Genomic DNA, 22,500 nt, shown 5'->3' with positions numbered 1-22,500 from the left:
GCAGCCCCACACCTCACACACCTTTCTGCAGAGCTCCTGGGACGTTTGCATTCATTTACCATCTTCGTAGTGTGGTGCAGTATCCACACCGAGGCGGGGCTGTGGTGACCATCACTCTTGCTCTGGCTGTTGGGCTGAGCAACAGTTTAAGAACTTTTCCATGACCCAACTGGACCACAGACAGACATTTTCTGTTTATCTGAAGTTTTTTTAGGAACCTCCATGTCCACAATCGACAGCATCGCCACGGCTCACAGCGCAAAAAGCTTACAGCTCAGAATATTAGGAACAGCAGCTCTGACAGCATTCATTAACTTCTTCCAGTCCAAGGGGGGCTCTCACGTCATGTCTGGATGTGTATTCCACGGCTGCCTTGAGCCAGAGCGTGCTCATGGGAGCCTGTGTTGGCTGGTCAGATGTGCTAATCTGCTAGGTGGTTCGTTTGGGTTTTACGGGTGGGGATATTGTTCTCGAGCTGCAACCCCCCCAAGCCGTAAACCTGCAGGTCATTAAAATGTTAATGAGTCTGATCAGTTTAATAATGTCACTGGTCCCATTGCCATCAATCTAATGTTTCATACCTAATATAATGCTGACATGGGTACAGTGAAAAATATGCAAATGGACGAGTGTTTCCACGGCGTGCTGCGCAACTCTGTTCAACTCGCCGTGAGTGATACTGCAAGCTGGCATTATTCCACATAAGATCTTTATCCAAGAAGACTTATGGATAAAGTTAGGAATGGTGTTTTTTTTCTTATGGAGACCTGGCTCCAAGTAGGAGAAATCAGCGTGTTAATCTGTGTCCACAGGATAATCTGGAATTGTCAGATGCGATGCGTGATTTTGAAAAAGGTTTGGTAGTTGGCGATTTTAATGCACGCGTACACAACGCAAATGAGTTTGCGTCAGAGTTTTTAAGTATTGCAGACACGTTGCAGGTCTTCCGCCTGCTGTGGATCTGGTGTTGGCTGTAGCTGGTGCTGCTCGTGTGGAGGCACATCATAGTGTCTTTACTGGCACATCTTGGCTGTATTATTTTATAGGCTGAGTTTCCGGCTCCTGTCACCAACTGTGCTGTTTGTTCTAATGGCGATTCCGAATGGCGATTCTTTTTCTGATCGACATCTTTCTTTGGGCAAGCATAGCCAGTGGGACGGTTGGGTGAGATGCTCCAAAGCTTTGGGCACCACTGTGAGACCACAGGAGCAGCGTTAGACTGCCGCTAAACTCCTCCGTGGGGTTAAATGAGGAAGTGAGAGTCGCTGAAAACGAACCAAACTGCAGGTTCACCGACTTCATTTTAAAGGACCTCAAAACTGCTTCATGAGAGCAACTCGATCACCACCCAAATGATGCCCCTGCTAGTCCAGCCTCCAGCACTGACTGCGAAAAGTGGGCTTTGGTTACCATTCTTGAAAAATTTCAGTCTGGGTATTGCCCAAAGCGTAGCGCTGACCGAGCTTTCCGTGGAGTTTTTTGTGACCTTTGACCTTTTAAATCATGCTGATGCTTAAGTCTCTATTTTAAATAGTCCAGATATCTTTGATACCACACTGTTTGATTAGAAAAGTTCAAACAGTGGACTGGAATTTCTGGGACAGCACCTACATGGTTTTATTCTTATCTGGCAAATAAGACATTTGTAGCAGCTTGTTGATGACAAGATGTCTGTCCCTGCATCTCTGAACAGTGGGGTGCTTCAAAGTTGCATCTCGGGTACATTTTCGTTGTCTGTTTTAAAGCCTTAATGATTTCTTTCATTTTTATGCTGACAACACCTAAATGTATCTTTCCGTAAATTGGAATGAAATTGATAGACTGGTCAATCATGCCAGTTGTCTGAAATCAAAATCTGGATGTCTTGTAATTTTCTCAAATGAAATGAATACAAAACAGAAGTCTAAATTGTGGGTCACGAGGACCTGTTTTTTGGGGGTGGTTTTTTTTTGCATTTCATTTGAGAAGCTGAGTGACGTTCTAATTACAGTTGAGTTGCAGCTGTGCTCTCTGTGCGTCTTTCACCTCTGACTCCTCCTACCCGTGCTTGCAGTGGAGCTGCTGTGCAGAGACGCCATGCATTAGTGTTAGCCATCTGTCACGTGCTGTCCTGCACAGATCCCTCTGTCCTCTTCACACACACAACAGCAGAAAGGCAGAGAGAGGCAGTACAGTGAACAGAAGTAAAGGAAGATGAACTGACTACTAAACAAAGCAAGATGTTGTTCATGTGTGCGTGTATGTGTGTGTATGTGTGTGTTTGTGCGTGTGTGTGTATGCGTGTGTATGCATGTGTGTGTGTGTGTATATGTGTGTGTGTATATGTGTGTGTGTGTGTGTGTGTGTATGCGTGTGTATGAGTGTGTGTGTGTGTGTGTGTATGCGTGTGTATGAGTGTGTGTGTGTATGCATGTGTGTGTGCGTGTGTATGTGTGTGTATATGTGTGTGTGTATATGTGTGTGCTTATGTGTGTGTGTGTGCGTGTGTGTGTGTATGCGTGTGTATAAGTGTGTGTGTGTATGCATGTGTGTGTGCGTGTGTGTGTGCGTGTGTGTATGTGTGTGTATGAGTGTGTGTGTGTATGCGTGTGTGTATGCATGTGTGTGCGTGTGTGTGTGTATGCGTGTGTATGAGTGTGTGTGTGTATGCATGTGTGTATGCATGTGTGTGTGTGTGTGTGCGTGTGTGTGTGTGTGTGTGTGTGTATGTGTGTGTGTTTGTATGTGTTTGGGTGGGTTACTCACTGTCCCTCATCTTATGCCAGATGTGTATCACACAGCTAAAGTAGTTTTCTCCCAGTAGGACAGGCAGTTTGTCAGTGTTAGACAGACACTTAAAGTTGCGGTGGATCGTCTCAAATGTTATAAAGTAAATTTGCCGTATTTGGATGAATTTTTCACATTCAGTGAGGAAGTGCAGTTCTGTCTCTACAGTGTTATCCTTACATTGCTGGCAGAGTTCTCTGGGTAGCCACTTTTTATATCGACTGGACGGCCAGGTTGTGTTCGCTGAGTCTGTACCTTGTCAACGTGGTTCTGTGTTTAATGTTAGTCACTGTGTGCAGGTCATCTGCTACAGTGTACTGACGTTTTAGGGCCAGATAACACTACATTTTGCTTTGTGTTTGTGTGTTCCTGTGGGTGATGTAGTTTTGTTTTTGAAGTGTAATAATTTGGTTTGGTCTGATTGTTTGAATTTCAGACTGGTCCTGATGTGTTACAGTGTTAGTATTTGTTAGTATTTGTCAGGACGAGCTGTATGTGGGGACCAGCTGTGTGAGGGGACCAGCTGTGTGAGGGGACCAGCTGTGTGAGGGGACTCTTTTCTCTGCTCAGCTCTTGGCACTGCAGGGCTTTGTAGTGGTGTGAGTGGGGGTCTCTGTTTTTTAAGTGTAGCCAGTATTTAATACTCCTTTTTAAAATTTTGAGTAATAGTGGAAATTGGCCTAATTCAGCTCTACATGCATAATTAGTTGTTTTCCAGTGTACTTTCGGGATATTTTTACTGAATTCAGAGTGCATAATTTCTGCTCCATTGTGAGTGGCCCTCACACTTCACAACCACACAACAGAACTGCTTCTATCATAAAATGGAATATTTTGAGCCAAATTTCAATTGGTATTTGAATGGAATTTGACATTTGATTGCGTAGACGCCCTGCATGCTTTCTTTGCTGAATTGAAGTTTCCAGCTGAATTAATCTTCAGTCCTGCGTAATTGTTATTTATACACGTTTTTAGTGTTTCTGTCCCTAATGTGAAGCGTGGTGTTTCCCTGAGATCTCGCTCTTTTCTGAACAATCTCTCTCTCTCTCTCTCTCTCTCTCTCTCTCTCTCTGTCAGCGCAGTTCAACATTGCTTTATTGGCATGAAGGTAATAAAATACACTCTTGTTGCCAAAGCCATTAACAAGAAACACACAAATATAAACACATCATAAATAAGACAAATATAAACACACCATAAATAAGACAAATATAAACACATCATAAATAAGACAAATATAAACACACCATAAATAAGACAAATATAAACACATCATAAATAAGACAAATATAAACACACCATAAATAAGACAAATATAAACACATCATAAACAAGACAAATATAAACACATCATAAATAAGACAAATATAAACACATCATAAATAAGACAAATATAAACACACCATAAATAAGACAAATATAAACACACCATAAATAAGACAAATATAAACACATCATAAACAAGAGAAGGATCATGTTATAGATCGGAATAGTGCACTAGAAATTAAGTTATTCATAAGATTATAAGTAATCAATAAAAGAAAAAGAAAACAAAAAGGAAGACAATTTCTAAATGTGTATTAATCAATAATCAATAATAAATTATTGATTGTCTCTCTTTCTCAACCCCCCCCCCCCCCATGGCCCCTCCCTACTCTCTCTATGACTCACTCTCCACTGAAGATCACTCTGTACGAGACCTCTTGCTTCACACTGGTCATATTAGTGCTGCAGTATGTGTGTGTGTGTACATGTGTAACGGTGGGCGGTAAGGAGGCAAACGCATGTGCAGAGCAAAGCGAGGTTTATTAGGGGCAAATCCAGAGTCGTAGTCATTAGGGTAGTCCAGGGTCATAGAGCAACACAGAGAGTATGAGGAAACATGATAAACTAAACAAGGGCTGGGATAACGAAGGCTAGGAAACACAAAGCAAAAGCACACGAAGTGTGTGTGTGTGTCTGTGTATGTGTGTATATGTGTGTGTATGTTAGAGGTCATATGAAGGTCAGTGGCTGACATGCTATTCAAGTTGCCTCTTTTACAATGAACCATTACAGACTGATAGATACTGTCATTATCAGATTAATTACTCTAGATTAGTGGAAGGCTAATATATCTCACATGAAGCCTAATTATAATCAGGCACTATGACAGGCCACCTACCTGGGGGAGATGGCATGGGCTTAGTAGCTATCTCTTTTCCATTAACTTTTAGAATATGATCAATAAAGTGTGCAAGTGTATATATGTGTGTGTCCAGATGATAACAAGACACAAAGATGTGTGTGTGTGTGTGTGTGTGTGTGTGTGTGTGTGTGTGTGTGTGTGTGTGTGTGTGTGTGTGTGTGTGTGTGTGTGTGTGTGTGTGTGTGTGATCAATCTGGAACAGTGCTGTAGTGCAATTATTCAACTGGCCAGTGATGAGGCAGCAGTGATGCATGCTGGGATGTCGATCTGCATTGTGACCTTATTGTAATGAAAACAATTCCACACCAAATCCACTGTTAACACAACAGGAACACTGGGCTCTGTTATCACTCGCACACAGTATTTGCAGATGGACGGACGGATGGACAGATGGACAGATGGATGGATGGAAGTATGGATAGATGATGGATGGATGAGTGCACATATTTATAGATATGTGGATGGACTCGAGGATGGATGAATAAACAAATAGACTAATGAATGTGAAACGGGTGGACTGATGGATGGAGGGATCATGGATGGATAGATTGATGGAGTGATGGATGGACGGACAGGTGAATGGATGGACAAGTGAATGGATGGACAGATGAATGGATGGACAGGTGAATGGTAAGAAGTGGCTGGTACAGTGTCACCCTTGCGTGCCCAAGGTCCAGGCCACTTTAGGTTTCCCAGACGAACTCGTTCAAGCGTGTGTGTTCAAATGTAAACACGTTCGCAGATAATAAGAATCCGTCCACATTATGGTTCACTGGACAGGCACAACCATGTGGAAATGATAGAATTGCTCAGATGTCTGTAATTATTTACGGTGGGTTTTGCTTCTATAAAAAGCTTCTGCATGTTGCTTCATATGTACACATCTCCATCGTCACTTGTCTCTGCTCTGGCGTCGATGCTGGAGATCTGAGAATTGATCTAAAGTGTATTAGTAGATTTATGACATGTTGAGGAGTCATTCATCTTGTGTGTAATGACTGTTAATCGTGGTGTATAACTGTGTAATCCACGTTCCACGTCTAAAATGTGCCACCTGTGATCAGACACACAGCGATCCAAACCCCAGGAACTGACCTTGTTCATCACCACACAGCAAGGCAACAGCGACTGTGTGTGTGTGTGTGTGTGTGTGTGTGTGTGTGTGTGTGTGTGTGTGTGTGTGTGTGTGTAAACAAAATTAAACAAAATTAAAGAAAACAAGAAGTGCAGAACAAGATAATCGGCACATATGCATCTGAACATAAAGTTAAAGGTTGAGAGAATGACAGAAATATGCTCGCTCGCATCAGTGAATAGTAAATATTCAGATTTATGGAACAGCACTATAAATAAATGTCACAAAAATAGAAACAATCCCACTATAGTTTAATGAGATGCAGTCAGTGTGTAGGACGCGAGTCCTTAACCCCAGCCGACACCCTGTCTCAGAATAATACGTATTACCGGAATATATTTCAGCATAGTTTAACCTTTCAGCAGAGCCAAGCAAGCAGACGGGGTCGATCAGAACGGCTCTCCTGTGAGTGCGCTTCCTCTTAGCTGTCCAGTGTCAGCACAAATTTACAAGTAGAGATATACAGAGAGGGGAAAAGAAAGTGAGAGAGAGAGAGAGAGAGATGGAGAGATGGGGGGCAGTGACTCATCAGTCCTCCATCGTACAACACTCCTTCATCTCCCCTCTTCTTCCTCTCCCGTTGATGAGGAGAGGTCAGCACCGTTTAAAAGCAGATCTCTCTGTTTGATCCGCAACTGCAGTGAGCAGAGTGTGTGGGGACACCCCGCCTCAGCACCCCATTTCAGTGCCTCGTTCCGCAGATCACCTGTGCCCTGATGCTCTCGTTCCCTAATGGCTCTGGGGAAGGACCCGCTATCAGATCCTGTTAGCGCTGTGTGATAGATGCTGCCTTGCAAAATCTCAGGCATGCATGCATCGAATCCAGATGGAAGATCTGATCTGGTCCACGTGGTTCGCACACACATGGGTTCGATTTCTGCACCCGATGCAGAGGACCATAGCAACCGTCTCCGAGCCTTTAGGGAACGGCGAAGTCTTGTAAGCCCAGATACGAGTTCTGCTGCAAACTGGAGCAGATGCTTCACGTTGCTTTTATTACTGTTATGTTTCCTAGAACTGTAATTAAACATCAGAAACTTCCTTATTTCATGTGTATAAATCTAATCGCCATTACGAGAGGCTCCACTGAAGTTGGAGCGTAAAGGCAGAAGATAACTAACAAAGTGATTTAAGCATTCACAGAGCTGCTATAACTGCTGTCTGACAGCCTCGTGAGTTCCACCTGGCCCAAAAATATAACGTGTGCTGTATAAGTCGAGCTAAAAGGTGTTATGAGTCTATTTAGAGGAAAAAAAAGAGCATGTCACCTTTATTTTTACGTCCCTTCTGTCTAGAACCACAGTGATGTGAGCTGAAGTCAGCGTGATGTCTGAGACCCACAAAGCAAGTGAGTTACGGAAACCTAGTTTAAGGAAGCGGCAGGAGCGCAGAAGCACGCCACCTGGCCAGGAAAGGTCCAACCAAACATTTTAAAACATTTACGTCCTTCTCTCCGTTAGAAACCTCCTTCCTCCTTCCTCTTAGCAGGCTTTTCTTAGAACTTTTTTTTTTTAGTTTTTATTCACAGGAAATGAAAGCATTCACCTGTCCTGACAAATCTGACATTGTAAGTTAGCCAGCGGTAGAGCCACAGGGGACTGAGCCAGAAACACCACCACTTTTACTCCGTCTATCACGGAGTCGTAATGACACTTCCGAGGCTCGTGTTAATCCGCTGACTCCGCCTCCAATCAGCTGGTATGGACGATGCTCTTCTTGCACTGACCGTCGACGTTTTTGGAGTGTGGGATGCCCCAGGGTCTAAACCTGTCCCTTTCACACACTATTAGTCAGCCTCAGTCACCTGTTTCCAGGGCAACCCGTCGCCAGCGTAACACTGCCATTTGAATGTGTTGCTTGGTTACTGTACCGCCTCTGGGAAGCGTCGTACTGAAGTAGATAATGATTAGCACTACTGTATCAGAGCAAAACACGGACCACCTACTCTGTCCTCCCATAACATGTACACACACGCGTGCACACAGACCAGTGTGTCTGTGTGTGAGCATATGCATACGCTAGGGCAGTTTTGTTTCTCAAAAACATTCACAAAATATTTCACTGATTTCTGTTGGAATAATTTCCTGTGTAAATGTGTAAAGGAGACTCTGGGTAGTGTGTGTGTGTTTGTGTATATGTGTGACCTCTGCGTGCCTGAGGGTTAAAGTGGACAGTCATTACTAGTGACAGAATTCAGCTGTTGAAACGATTTAGTTGAAGTGCAGCCTCATGTATTCAACACTTGTGATGAAAGAGATCACCATAATGGCTGGTCTGACTTTAAACACCATCTTAACACGTGAGCCCCTCTTCAGAAGATAAGTTTGAGGTGGGGCGTGTGTGTGACTCGGGAGCAGTGGAGTGGGTCATCTCTGTGAGATGATTTACATAATCTCCTCCAAACAGGTGGAAGGCTTTCTCTCTTTCTCCTGATCCAGGCGATTGTGAGCACGACAGCACGCGTGTTTCCCTTTGCAGGGTCAGGCAGTACTGTCCAAGCGTGAAGCCCACAGGGCAGAGTGTGACCTCCATTACACTTCCAGGATGGTCACAGGCGCTCAGAACTCTGACAGTAGTCCCAGCAGTCCCTGGGCCTTCGCTGGCTAATGTGCGACTCAGGGCGCTGATCGTCTTCTGAGGGTACAGGGCTACTCCTCTCTGAAGTTCCACTTGATAGCGAGACGGCATTTATCTAAAACGTGCCACACTCGGTTTAGGTAACAAGCCAATGTCAAGTGGGCCAGACCATTACAGCAGTTACATAATAATCAATAACGCATCAAGAATCATAATAACGCATAAATGTGTTAATTATTCTTTTGGAGACATGCTATCAAAAAACATGCTTGCATCATCAAATTTGCCACCTCTGTGTACAGGGCAAGGGGCCTCTGCAGACTTCTGCAAAGGATTCTGGGTAATCCACTGCAGACCTGTATGTAAGGAACATCATCCCTCGACCAGGTACAGGATGGTACAGAAAAACAACCTTATGTAAGATGTCTTTTTTTAAAAAGAGATGTCTTCTCTTGGACTGTAGTGGTACCACGCTCCCCCTGGTATCAGTATATATTGAATAATGTATGGTTGGGATATAATGGATTTGGATTTCAGACACTAGTATGTAAAAACAGGTGGGGCGATTACATAATCACCCCTGAAAACTGTAGAAAAATACGGGTTCTTTGTGTGACTGTCGGACGTTCTCTGGAGGTGCCTCAAATAAACATCATCTTGAACTTTCAGTAAAGGACAAGACCAGCAGTTCTCTTCAGCTAATTCTTTAGTCTGCATCTTTATTTTCAATTTGAATGTTTAAAACTGGGGATTTAGGAACATCTCGATGGCTTTGTCCATGGTCTTGAGGTTATCACTTTGCTTTGTCCTGTATTACTACTGTAATTACAGAGACTGTCTGCTTTTCCACTTCTAATGCAGCACCTTTCGGTTCAGTTACAGACCACGAGATTATTTTAATGTGAAATATTCTAGATTCATTTTTCGAACTGAATTAGAGCCATAATGTCCCGGCGTGTCCCGGTCTGCACACTGGGTGTGTGATGATGCCGGAATCAGAGTGGGTTTGTCACAAACATCCTACCAGCAGTGGTAGGAGTCTGTTTGCTGTCTCGCACAGCGTTAACATTCATTTTGGCCATATTAAGAACGGCTGTGAACACACAGCTATATCAGGTACCACTGAACCATGTAATTATGTCATTATTGCCGATCAGCGTCCCCCGTTCTGAACGAAACACCTGCTTGAGACGCGAAGCAGGTTTCCAGCTCCCATCACTCCTGTAGTTACATAGCTGTGGTGTGTCTTCACATTTTCTAGAAACTACCAGAAACTCAATTATTCAGCATTCACCTTGATCCTTTGCAGGGCGCTTTGTGTATTTGGTCACACCGCCATTCTTGGGCTGTTTGGTGCCGCGGCTCTGTAAACAGCAGGACGAGACATTCGGCCGCCCGCAGGACAGCCAGACTCGCAGTTCAGCAGTTATCTTCAGTCCCAAAGCTGCACGGCACTTTGTGTGTGACTGCTATACTTTATAACACTTACAGCACAGAAAACAGTCGTATCTCTGTTTTATTGCCCTCATTTGCACTCTCGACTAGGTAAGCTAGCCGAGATATTAGACCCAAGATTACATTTCTTAGATCTTTCTGCAAATTGGTCTCAGCTCAGGGGCGTGTGTGTAGATGGACCCAACACCGCGCTTAAGGACAGGGGTTTTCACTTTATCTCTTTTATTTGTCCCTTTGGGATTTTTGACTATAAAATAGGCAACACTATCTACATAGTTCAGGGTTTCATTCCAAGTGACCCCTTAAACACCAGTGTGTACTGCTGTCCTCGTACGGGGTCACAGTGACAACTGACGATCTCTATCTGTTGATCACATTACTTCTCCCTTTCTCTGCCCACCCCCCTCCGTCTGCAGTGCGAGAATGATTGAGCGCGAATGTCGACTAGTGGTTTAAGGCTGGGCTCTAATTGGTCTGGACAGCGTTACGGAACCTTCCGGAGTCCTACGGGGGGCTTGCACCATCTAAGTGTGATGGCACTTGGGTCACGTGAGCATGCGTCTGCCCCGTGCACCTTGGGCCGGCTGGGTGTGCCGCGCGGTTATTTAGCTCTGCTGCTGCCGCGGACTCACCCGACGGGGGGCCGGGGGTGTGAGACACAGACCCCTCACACTCTCCTCAGAGACAGTGGGACAGCTGGACTTCAGCAGGACTCGGGGATAAGTGCAGTCTAACCTTATCGTTTGTGAGCAGTGTAACTACTCGACTCGACTACTACTTGACCAGTTGACAAACCACATGTTAACCAAAGCCAAACCAGTTTAGATATTCATCTGTCCTTAAGTTCCCTGATGTTAACTGAGAACAAAAATTCCATTAATCCTTTCAGGAAATTTTTTTCTCTCTCTCTCTCTCTCCCACCCCCTTCTCTAAGAGGCATGGACAATGCGTTTATTTTTTTTGGGCTGTGACCCGTAGCTTGACCTTCATTCCTGCTAGTCCAGATGGATTAACAGGTCTGGGGGAAGACGTGGGATCAGGACCGGGAGGAACGCCCCTCCGTTCTCTGATGCTACCCAGCCCAGGTGATCTGTCCGATTAACGTCTCCCCACTAATCACTGCGAGCTTGATCGATCTGATCTGGGCCGGCGTGCGCTGGGTTTGGACCCTGATGGAGAGTGACTGGCTTCTCTCCAATTAGACAGACCAGTCTGGTTAAGACTTAACAGGGGATTTCCCCTGTGGTGTCATTTAAGTCTTTATGGTGAAAAGGGGAAACATGACATATCCTTCCCTAATTGTGCCTGTGACACACGCCACGATAATCCTGAGGTCGGTGCAGTGGAGATCTCTGTTCGACCAGTCCTGTCGTGACTCATCTTGTCAGTCTCTTCCTCCTCCCTCCTGCTTCCTCACTTCCTGCTCAACCCTACAAGGACGGCCCTCGTTCTGAGCCCATGAGCTCTTGACAGGAAAGACAAATTCAATTTCTTTTTTTTTTTTGCTGTCTGAAAAAACTTACTGTGACTGTTTCAAAAACACCTACCCCCCCCCACACACATGCATTCACACATCAGCCCCCTTCCTAAAAGTCGATTGTTGCTTTGTACAGATGCACTGAAGTCATAACCAGCATCCTGTATGTTCAGACCCTGCGAGGTTTCTCAGCTCACCTCATCCTGAGAGAAGACGTCAGCCTTTTTAAGAGCGCAGCTCAGTGCAGGTGCCTCATGGCCCCTGCGCGCGCATGCGCGCACACACACACACATACACACATACACGAGCATAGTTGGATTAACCTCCCTCCGACAATCTAATGGCTTGATGATGGTCTGGATTCGTAAACGGTTTTTCTCACCTCACAGAGTGCAGTGCCTTGACTCTGTTCTCTTCAAGGAGATTTACCCCCATCGAGCTTCTCGTCCTCAGTTTTTTCCGTGACCTTTACAGGGATCGGCCGGGGGGGGGTTTATCTTTCGGAGCCAAGCGCCAATGCAGTCCACCTGGCGTGCGTGTCATGAAGCTGCATGTTCTCAGACGTCTCATATCTGCAGCTGGCAGGATGCGGCCCCCTTCATCTACCCACCTATGTGAGGGCTCCGACCCGACTCAATTGCCACCGGTCGCCTGGCGACGGTCTCCTGGAGACGGGAGCTTTCGGAAGCCTGGGCCTGACCGAGCCCTCGCTGTCTGTTTCAGCACCAGCCCGGTTCTTCCCGCCTCCGAGTCTCGCACACGGGCTTTACAGTTCTGCCATCTGAGGACAAACATAGGACCCTTTTATGGATTTATTTTCTCCTGGAATTTGAAGGAGTAAATACATTTTACACACTGACATCTGGACTGTGGACATGATAAACTCCTCTTAAATAGTTTGTGTCGAGCTTTTTTGGCACACATTTTGAGGACATGGTCTGTGCACATGGCTACGACTGACGGTCTTTGATCTTTGACTGCACCTGTTATGGTCATTCAACATTCCACTTTCTCACACTTTTGATACAAATTTATTTCTCCTGTTATCGGCCGCGAGCCGAGAAGGAAAAGGAAACTTGGAAGTACAGTGGAACTGCGCAGAAGTATTTTGTCAGGTCAGGCAAGTTTGTGAGTCTAAATATTTGCTAGACTGCAAATTTTAACATGAACCTTCTGTCTCGGTTTTATGGACGTGCGGTTCAGGCTGGAGATGATGTTTCCTAACATTTGATTTGGGCTTCCTTCTGCACTCACTGGTCCTGGAAGCTTCTCCACTTGATCTGGTTTAGTCCCAAAGCTTCTGATCCTGATCCATTTTTGAAATGAGATGTTCCACGGTTTCGATGGGAATGTGGACTGACGAGTCGCTCCAAACTATGTCCAGGGTGCTGTGGATACTGCTTGCCTGAGAGGTTTGTCAGGAGTGTACGTGGACACTCGCCAGGCATGCCTCCAGTTCACCAGCACGGTCCCTGCACACTAAAGTATCCGTGTTGGATTTACGTGACTGAACCACTCGTGCTGAGCATATCGGGGGCCTGAAATAGCTGTTTCGACAGTGACCATATCATTTCCATAGCTTTTGACAGCGACCATATTCCCACCCACATTCCCATGAATGATGGTGGTACGTTTAAAACTGTGAAAGGCCACTGAAACAATGCAGAAAGGACACTGGCCAAATCGCACCTAATTAAGCAACAAATGGTGGTTAGTATTGGTGGAAATGTGACATGTTACTAAACCTACTCTAGGGCCTAAAGCGCCCTCTTACGCACGAGCGTACCGTTCGCGTGAGGCGGTTTTAGGCAATGCTACATTGTGTCCTAAACGCAAACACTCTACTAACGCCACATCCTGCTCTGGTCTTTGTGTGCTTTGCTCCGCTTTCCGTGCACAAGGTCAGCAAGTGCAATGCGCGGGGGCTCTCTGACGTCGCTCCCTCCACAGGCGAAACTCCGCGTGCCCTGCCTCGCTCCCGGCTACCGGTAAAGGCGAGGCGAATCCAGCGCGCGGAGTCAGCGGAGAGGGACGAACATTATCCGTTGTCGGAAAGGGTGGAGAGAGAGAGAGAGAGAGAGAGAGAGAGAGAGAGAGAGAGAGAGAGAGAGACAGAGAGAAAGAGAGAGAGAGAGACAGAGAGACAGAGAGAGAAAGAGAGAGAGAGAGACAGAGAGAGGGAGACAGAGAGAAAGAGAGGGAGCGAGAGACAGAGAGAGAGCGAGAGAGAGAGAGCGAGAGAAGGAGAGAGAGAGAGAGAGAGAGACAGAGAGAGAGAGAGAGAGAGAGAGAGAAAGAGAGAGAGAGAGAGAGAGAGAGAGAGAGAGAGAGAGAGAGAGAGAGACGCTCTGCGTCTATGCCAGTCTCTATCATCTGGGGAGGACAGAGCCGTGCGCGAGACCCGGACGCGTCTATTTTGGAGCGGAGCCTGGAGCGCTCGAGGGCTGCGTGCACCGCTGCTCCTAACCGAGCGATGAATTACGCGGCGGAGACGCATCGCTCCGTCCCGGCCCCGTGCTCTGTCGTCGGCTAGCGCGCTCCTCCGGAGCTGTTATTCGCTGAAGTTACGCGGATCTCTTCCACACCCACGGCACTACACTGGCAATGTCTTGAGAAAGCACGCGCGGGCAGAGATGGCTGTAAGTAGCGACTAACGTGACGTTTGTTTCTTTTCCTGGCTCTGGATTTAAAAGGCTGCCTAGATCCATCTCGGGTAACACCGTTAGCTTAGTTTGGGTAGTTTGTTTTTTTAAAGGAAATCAGACTTTGTGTCCGGATCCAAGGCGCTCGCTCGCGTTTCCGTTAATAGCCAGCAGCGTCCTTCTTTTAATAGCGAGCACGTTCAGCTTCGCGAGGTTTTCCCAGATTGTTTAACCATGGAGACGAAGTCTCGTGTTTTTGTTGTTGTGCATGTTTGTGTGGCTTTTCTCCGCCGCGCCTCTGTTGCCGGGTGGATATCGGATTTCTCGCGCTACTTTTTTGGGAACATTACATCATGTGGGAGTGCGTGACTGCGCGGTTCTTTGCAGATCGCTTCCTAAGTTAATTAATGGCTCGTGCGTTCGCGTCTTCCGAATTTCGCACGACTACGCGCCGCCGCCGATGCCGCGCGCGCGGTGACATTTGGGAGAGGCTCGCGCATGTCCTTGTGCTCCACTGATCTCTGTGCACCGTGGACCACTGCAATGTTTATTAGCGTCATTACGAACAACTGCAGACATTACAACACGGGCACGTTAAAACGAGGTGGGAGCAGCTGTTCGTTTGCATGAATTGTGTTTCTGTGTGCCGAATCTGGGGTGTGTGTGTGGGGGGGCTACTACATGAGCGCACTACGAGGTTAATTCCAAAAGATACGCGAGACAGGTTCCCATCATATCCTCACCCACCTGCCGTTTTGTTTTTACACTTTAAATACTTACACACTTAATACAGAATAAAGAGGCATCGTTGAAAAGATGAATTTTAATACGTTAACGCCTCGATCAACGAAATCACCGGTGTTACGCGACTTAAGCGTGCACATCTCGACTAATCACGCGAGCAAACGTTGGCCTCTTAAGGAGCACCTGAAATCTGGATCTTAAAAAGGAAGTGCTCGCTGCTGTGCTGGTTATTAAGGCTTCCCAGTAAAGACGCTCTGTCATGCACGTCATCTGCGAGAGCATCCTCGCAGACTGCTCGAGGTAGCAAGTGGCTATGTGACTAAAAAGTGACTGGACCGGCACGTTCGTAAACCGTGTACTCCGGTCCCTTCGTTTCACCTGTTCCGTAGGGCTCGCGGTTTTTTAGGCTTCGTAGATGTTGTGTGCGTGTATCCTTCACCTAAAACTGACATCCACGTCTTCTGCTGTTTTGCTTATGCTGAGATGCTGGATATCTGCATCTCTGCTGTTACTGAATATTACAGCATCGTAATGTTCCAAAACATCTGCCTTCTGGCCAGGGAGTGTCTGGCCCTGACAGGTAGTGGTAGGTACTTCACCATTTTGGTGATAAACACAGGACTGGTACGATGCCGTCTTGGGCCGGTGCATGAATAATCTGAGGTCACACACACAATATGCGTGTGTTTGTGTGTGTGTGTCCCTAGCCGCAACCCAAAACAGAACACCAGGTGTTTGGTGGCGTTACTCCATCTGCAGGTACGATTCCTCAGCATCTTTGTTAAAAGACTTACCCTAGATCAGCATGCCTGCTCTGAGACGTGTAGTGAAGCCCCACTCATCATCAGCTCGCGCTCTCATTTGCTGGTCAGGGTTCATTACTCTCCAGTCACAGAATGTCACGTGCGTGGAAGTCGCACTGTTTCGCTGTTCGCTGTGAAACAACTTCGGGAAGCTCGTGTGAAGAATGTTGAGCAGCAGCGACGTTCTGGAGGGCTCCTGAACACGGGCCGGTGCTCTCATTAGCGTTGTAATCAATCACGGCGCAGTAAACAAACATCACCAAGTCAAGGTTAGTCGTTTCCTTTCTTAGGGACCTGCGCACGCTTCTTAATCACTGGGAAAAGAAGTTCACGTTCCACATTCCGCCAGGCTGTCCCGTGGCTGTCCCTGTCGTGCTGTGCATCCACAAGCCACTGCGCACGCTTTGGAATCCTTACGTGGTACAAGAAGTGGCGAGCTGTGTGATTTATTTACCTGTAACTGTAATGTAATTATCCGTCATTACACCGCCGGTTTGGAATGCTGAATGTAAAAGGATGCTCGTGAGAGGCATCTCCACACAACAGCACAGCAGTGTTCCTGTCCCTGCCCTGTCCCTGTGCTGCCCTGTGCTGTCCCTGTGCTGTCCCTGTTTCCCTGTGCTGCCCTGTGCTGTCCCTGTGTTTCCCTGTGCTGTCCCTGCCCTGTCCCTGTGCTGCCCTGTGCTGTCCCTGTGCTGTCCCTGTTTCCCTGTGCTGCCCTGTGCTGTCCCTGTGTTTCCCTGTGCTGTCCCTGCCCTGTCCCTGTGCTGCCCTGTGCTGTCCCTGTGCTGTCCCGTGCTGTCCCTGTGCTGTCCCGGTGTTTCCCTGTGCTGCCCTGTGCTGTCCCTGTGTTTCCCTGTGCTGTCCCTGTGCTGCCCTGTGTTGTCCCTGTGCTGTCCCTGTGTTTCCCTGTGCTGCCCTGTGCTGTCCCTGTGCTGTCCCTGCCCTGTCCCTGTGCTGTCCCTGTGCTGCCCTGTGCTCCACTTGTTCTGTCCATGTGCTATTCCTGTACTATTCCTGTGCTACATTTGTCCTACATTTGTCCTGTCCCTGTGCTCCACTTGTGCTGCCCTGTGCTGTCCCTGTGCTAATGACTGGCTCAGTCAGGTGGTACACTCCAGCTCTGCCAGTTCATAAGTCTGTTCAGTCCTGTATGTGTGTGCTGAAAGGTTGACCTGGCTGAGATGAAGTGGACTGGTGGGAGCAGCACAGTGTGAGGAAATGCCAGGGTCAAGGTGTGCGTGTGTGTGTGTAGATCATCTGGAGGAGCACATGCTGTGTGTCTGACTTTGGAGGCCCAGGCAGAGAGCCACAGCAGTGGGGGAGGATGGAGGCACCCCTGCACCCGTTAACGTGCCAAGGAAGCACATGCAGGAAGGAAGGTCCCGGCTGAAAGCTGCCTGGGGTTCTGTTTGAGAGTGCGAAGGCGCTAATCTGAGATGCTAATCTGAGTGCGCACACACTTCCCAGAAAGCCTAGTGGCACTCCCAGGCAGGGTTCACATCCTCTCTTTCCTTGATTTATTTCTTTATCTCTCTGTGACCTGTGACCTGGCTTTGTCTGCATCACAATGGTTTGTCATGATTTGAAAAGATTTTACATGGACTACAGTAGGAAATAGACTGTACTGTACTCCAGAATAACATTCCCTCTCTTTCTCTCTCTCTCTCTCCCCTCTCTCGTTGTCTCTTTCCCTCCCTCTCTCCTTGTCTCTCAGGACTACCGGGAGGATGGCATGGACCTGGGGAGCGACGTCTCTAGCCGTTCCGGCTCCGAGACCAGCTCCAACAAGGTAACTCCCTGCTCGGAGTGCCGGCCTTCGCCTGGCCTGGACCTGGGCGCGCTCGAGGACTACGATGAGGACGAGGACTACCGGCGCTACAAGAAGCGGGTCATCGAAGACTGGGGGAGGGAGTACGCCGCCGACTACGCGGACAACCGCCCAACGGCCGTGGACGGGGCCTTCCGGAAGCCGGCGCCGAACGGCCGCAGCCTGGCCGAGGAGCTGCGGGCGGTGAAGGGCACGCCCCCGGCCCCGGCGATGCCCGCTGCGACGCGAGCGCCCGCCGAGCGCGAGGAAGTCAAGAGGAACAGCAACCCGACCGGCGCACACCGGCCCCTCTCGCCCGCTTCCGGCAGGGGCGAGGCGGATGACAGGAGCATTGGCGAGGGGTCCGCGGGTGGTCCCAGGAAGGAAGGAGTGGCAGAGGAGAGTCAGCTCCCCACCATGGACTGGGCAGCGCTGGAGCGGCACCTGGCTGGCCTGCAGTTCAGGGAACAGCAAGAAAACCAGAACGGGAACATGGGCCGGACCAGCTCCACCAACGTGAGTCTCGTCCCGCCTGCTCTAGCACGGACACAAATCGTGCGGTTATGTTTGTGTTGTGATGTATAAGCGCACCGTTTGGCGAAGATTTGATGGGTCGTTCAGTTTGACGGTTAAAGGAGGACGTTTATTACTTTGACAGAACGTGTCTATGATTGATTTATTACAATAACTGAAGCACAGTTGGCGCTTATCTGGAGATTGGTCTATTAACTGGAGATCATTTAGTGATTGGTCACATCACTAAAAAAACCAACAAAACTGATTTGTTGGAAGGCTCATTTGCATATCTGTGATATATCAGCAACACAGAGGTATTATTGTGATGATAATTAATGAGTGTTATATTGTGCAGTGCTACACACAGCTGGTCAGCCTCGCGTGGGCCACGTATGTCTCCTGCTGGACACGTTTAGTCTGCTTAGTTTGAAAAGTAGCAGCTTCAAACCAACATGTCTAATCTGTTTTGCTAATGCCATGAAAGGAGAGGACAGACTCACACTCCTCCTGTAATGTGAAGTACTGGGTTGGTATTGAGGTGTGGAGGTGCTTCTTCACGTGTGCAAAAACGATGTTGTCTTACTGTCTGGACTCTACTAAGCAGTGTGAAGGCCAGTCCTGACTCACGAGTTTGGCCCCTCTCCTTCTGTGGCTCTCTACATACTGATGCACTGTAGTAACACTGTTTGATTTTCTAGTAACCAGTAATGTCACTTTCCTTAAGAGACACTACTGTGGTGTTTTATGCAAAGATGACCTGAGAATCACTCTCTCTCTCTTACCAATCCCAGAGCATGATGTCTTACTTAATAGTCCAGTAATCCGTCTGTCCTGCGTGGTGAACTGTCCTTAATCTGGACATTTACTCCGTCTAATGTGTCCATAAATTGCAAACGCGAAGGAGACGACATGAACTGCAACGGCGGCCGTTTCCAGCGGTGATGTGTAGAGGTCACCAGTGACGTGATCCGTCCTTTTCTTACTCCGAGTGTAGCGTGACTGTCTGCACAGGTGAAAACTCGCCCAGGAGTGGGAACTGAAACTGCCTGTGTGCCGAACTTTCCGCTGTGGTGTGCAGACCCTGCGAGTGGGACCGGCGGCGTTCATGTCGGCCGTGGGCCAGCAGAGGGTGCTGTGGCAGCGTTGAGGAGGGCTTCCCGCGCCGCGCACGTCACTGCAGTGAATTCCGCACTTCTGAGGCTGTCCACGCGCTGCTGCGCTCATAGTAGTGGGAACGGTTTGAGGTTTCGTTTTCCGCGTGGCGTCTGGAGACGGGTATAACGGCACTCTGCGCCAGCACTAGAACTGCATTTCCCTGACATTTCCGAGTGCAGTTCCTACTGTATCAGACCATCCAGCTCACTTAAGTATCTCAGCGTTGTGTCTGTTTTTCTCTCACTCAAAGCTGATTCTTTTCCCTCCTCTACTAATTGAGTGTTCAGTCAGTAATGTTCCATCGATTTGCCTCAAGACTCAGCTTTGTGTCTAAAGATTTTGTGTCAGTTTTTGTTGGGTTGTGAATCTAGAAGTTGACATTTAAAGAAAGAGTGAATTAGAAGAATGATGTCACAGTCAGCAGCTGTTGCCTGCAGGTGAGATGAGATTTAGAGTCTGGGTGTGTTTCCTCACGCTGGAGTAGACTCTCAAATGCTGTTTGGGCCTGCTTAGAATATTTAGTGAAGCAAATGAAACTGTGTGTGTGTGTCTGTCTGTCTGTCTTTGGCATGCAAACACTGAGCTGGAGGACAATAGCCCCTGCTTTCAGCTCATTGTGTGCGTGAATGTGTGTGTTTGGGTGTGTGGGTGTGTGTCCTTTTATCTGCATGACAGAATGTCAGGAATGTGTATGGGGGAGGGAGAAATGGCTAGTGTCCTTCACTCCCTGTAGGAGGACCTGGTGGTGGAGTGCCCTGTAGGGAGTCTCAGTGGTGGAGTGCCCTGTAGGAGGTCTCAGTGGTGGAGTGCCCTGTAGGGAGTCTCAGTGGTGGAGTGCCCTGTAGGGAGTCTCAGTGGTGGAGTGCCCTGTAGGGAGTCTCAGTGGTGGTGTGCCCTGTAGGAGGTCTTAGTGGTGGAGTGCCCTGTAGGGAGTCTCAGTGGTGGAGTGCCCTGTAGGGAGTCTCAGTAGTGGTGTGTGCCCTGTAGGGAGTCTCAGTAGTGGTGTGCCCTGTAGGGAGTCTCAGTGGTGGAGTGCCCTGTAGGGAGTCTCAGTGGTGGAGTGCCCTGTAGGGAGTCTCAGTGGTGGTGTGCCCTGTAGGGAGTCTCAGTGGTGGAGTGCTCTGTAGGGGGTCTCAGTGATGGGCTATTTGAAGTGCTGTGTTATTACTACATGGGTTTTATTACCTTATCTTTCCATGTTTATTACACTGAATGCCAGTCTAGTGCATGTTTCCAGTATATTCACTGTCAGAATCCTTGATGCAGTGGGCATCTAAATCGCTTTGTGCCACTGTCTCAGTCCCACTGGCTAGCAGCCTGCCATGTTTCATTCCTGTTTATTTAGGATGGTTTTCTGTAAACGTTGTGAATGTTAGCCCTGCGCTGACCAAATAAATGCAGTTTATTACGTAGACATAGATGATGACATCATAGTCTCTGTCTGATGGGTATGTCTGTCTGATAGGCTCTGTCTGATGCGTATGTCTCAGTGGTGCTGACAGACAGACATGTGCAGACACACACACACACACACATACAGACACACACACACAGACAGACGTGTGCAGACACACGCACACAGACAGATATACACACGCAGACAGACATGTGCAGACACACACACACACACACACACACACATACAGACAGACACATGCAGACACACACACACAGACAGATATACACATGCAGACAGATGTGTGCAGACACACACACACAGACAGACACACACAGACGTGTGCAGACACACACACACACACTGCCCTTCCATCGCCAGGCTTCTCAGGAGACGATCGTTAATGTCCATGTCTCAAATCGAACAGGCCCTGCAGCTCTGGTTGTTGGATGGGAAACACCCCCACAACACACACACACACACACACACACTCCATATTGAGTCCATTATCAGGTCTGGCAAGCGTGAAATATCTTGTGGACCTCCGGAAGGTTCCCGTCAGGATGGCTGGTCAGACGAGTGCCTGTATCGACACACACGGCTCAGCCACGGGTCTTGATCCAGTCCTGCTGTTTTTCTTCAGATTGTAGGGTGATGATCAAAAGAACGGTGTGTGTGCCCACAGTTACCCTCGCCTCACTGCCTCGCCTCACTGCCTCGCCTCTGCCCTCTGCCCTCTGCCCTCTGCCCACTGACAGTCTTGGAAAAACTGTTTTATATTCCACTGTTTGCCAGGTTCGATTGCACAGGTAAAGTAATTATAGCCTTTTAAAACTTTACTGAACGACAGTTTATTTTTTTGTTGCCTTGAGCGCTTCCTCTGAGTGTGAAGGTGACTGTGTATCTGGATGGGCGGAAGAAAATGTTTGGGGTTGATTCATTCTAGCCAGTAAAATCACAACACGTGGCTCCAAAAAATGCCACGTTTTTAACAGACTCAAGCGTGTGTTCAGAAGACATGGCCGTGCGGCCGGAGTCTGGCATTCAGGACAGCGTTCGTGTGTATACTGAGCCTGAACTCCTCGCTGACCGCCGGCCGAGTCCAGTTCTGTGCTGAGTTCGTGGCTGAACATGTAGTTCACGGCTGCTGCCCAGAGGTGTGGGCGTGGCCTCCAGGAGGGCGGGGTGGGGGGTGGTGTACAGACATGCGTGCATGGTCGATGTGTTGGAAGTTACTGCTGAAGAAAAGAGCACACACACTCGCACGCACACACGGACACAGTCACACATACTCACACGTGCGCGCACACACACGCGCACAGGCGCACACACACTCACACACACTTTAAGTGTGTCATTAGACACTAATCACTAATTTGCTTCAGCACCCTCTACTGCAGTTTTGGACGGAGGACAGTCTCCGTGTTATGTGGCCGAGTAGAGTCTTGGAGTCCGACTTAGTTAGACTGTGGGGACTGAACAGGAGACGTCCCCTGGGGGTGCCGGGCGGGTCAGGAAGGCATTCCCTGACCTGCAAGCGTCTCCTATTACTCAGGAATGCTGGTGGAAGCTTTGGTGAGGATCAGGACCTGTAGCCGAGGGCTGTGTATGTCAGTGTGTGCGCGCGCGCACACACACACACACACACACGGTCTGATGAAGGGTCTGCCTTCAGTACACACAGTGTGATCTATATATGGCACTAAGAAACCTTCAGCACAGCCAAAGCAGGATGAGGGGGCTGTGTGTGTGTGTGTGTGTGTGTGTGTGTGTGTGTGTGTGTGGGTGGGTGTGTGTGTGTGGGTGTGTGTGTGTGTGTGTGTGTGTGTGTGTGTG

At 48.2% G+C, this 22,500-nt stretch overlaps 1 protein-coding gene across 2 annotated transcripts in view; it reads left to right on the top strand.

Moving 5' to 3' along the window:
* Positions 1-22,500, top strand: part of schip1 (schwannomin interacting protein 1) — a 204,115-nt gene that overhangs the window by 150,348 nt on the left and 31,267 nt on the right. The window contains exons 1-2 of one of the 2 annotated variants that reach the window (XM_035528212.1): positions 13,998-14,237; positions 17,505-18,113. In XM_035528212.1, the coding sequence (XP_035384105.1) occupies positions 14,232-14,237; positions 17,505-18,113 (615 nt within the window). In that variant the 5' untranslated portion in view covers positions 13,998-14,231. Of the gene's footprint in view, positions 1-13,997; positions 14,238-17,504; positions 18,114-22,500 lie in introns of those variants that run through there. The other variant, XM_035528211.1, reaches the window with a different exon arrangement.

Source organism: Electrophorus electricus, chromosome 7, assembly GCF_013358815.1.
Source record: "Electrophorus electricus isolate fEleEle1 chromosome 7, fEleEle1.pri, whole genome shotgun sequence".
In the NCBI taxonomy this organism is placed as follows: Eukaryota; Metazoa; Chordata; class Actinopteri; order Gymnotiformes; family Gymnotidae; genus Electrophorus; species Electrophorus electricus.
The sequence above is the reverse complement of the archived record's forward strand: the minus strand, read 5'-3'. Positions and strand labels throughout refer to the sequence as shown.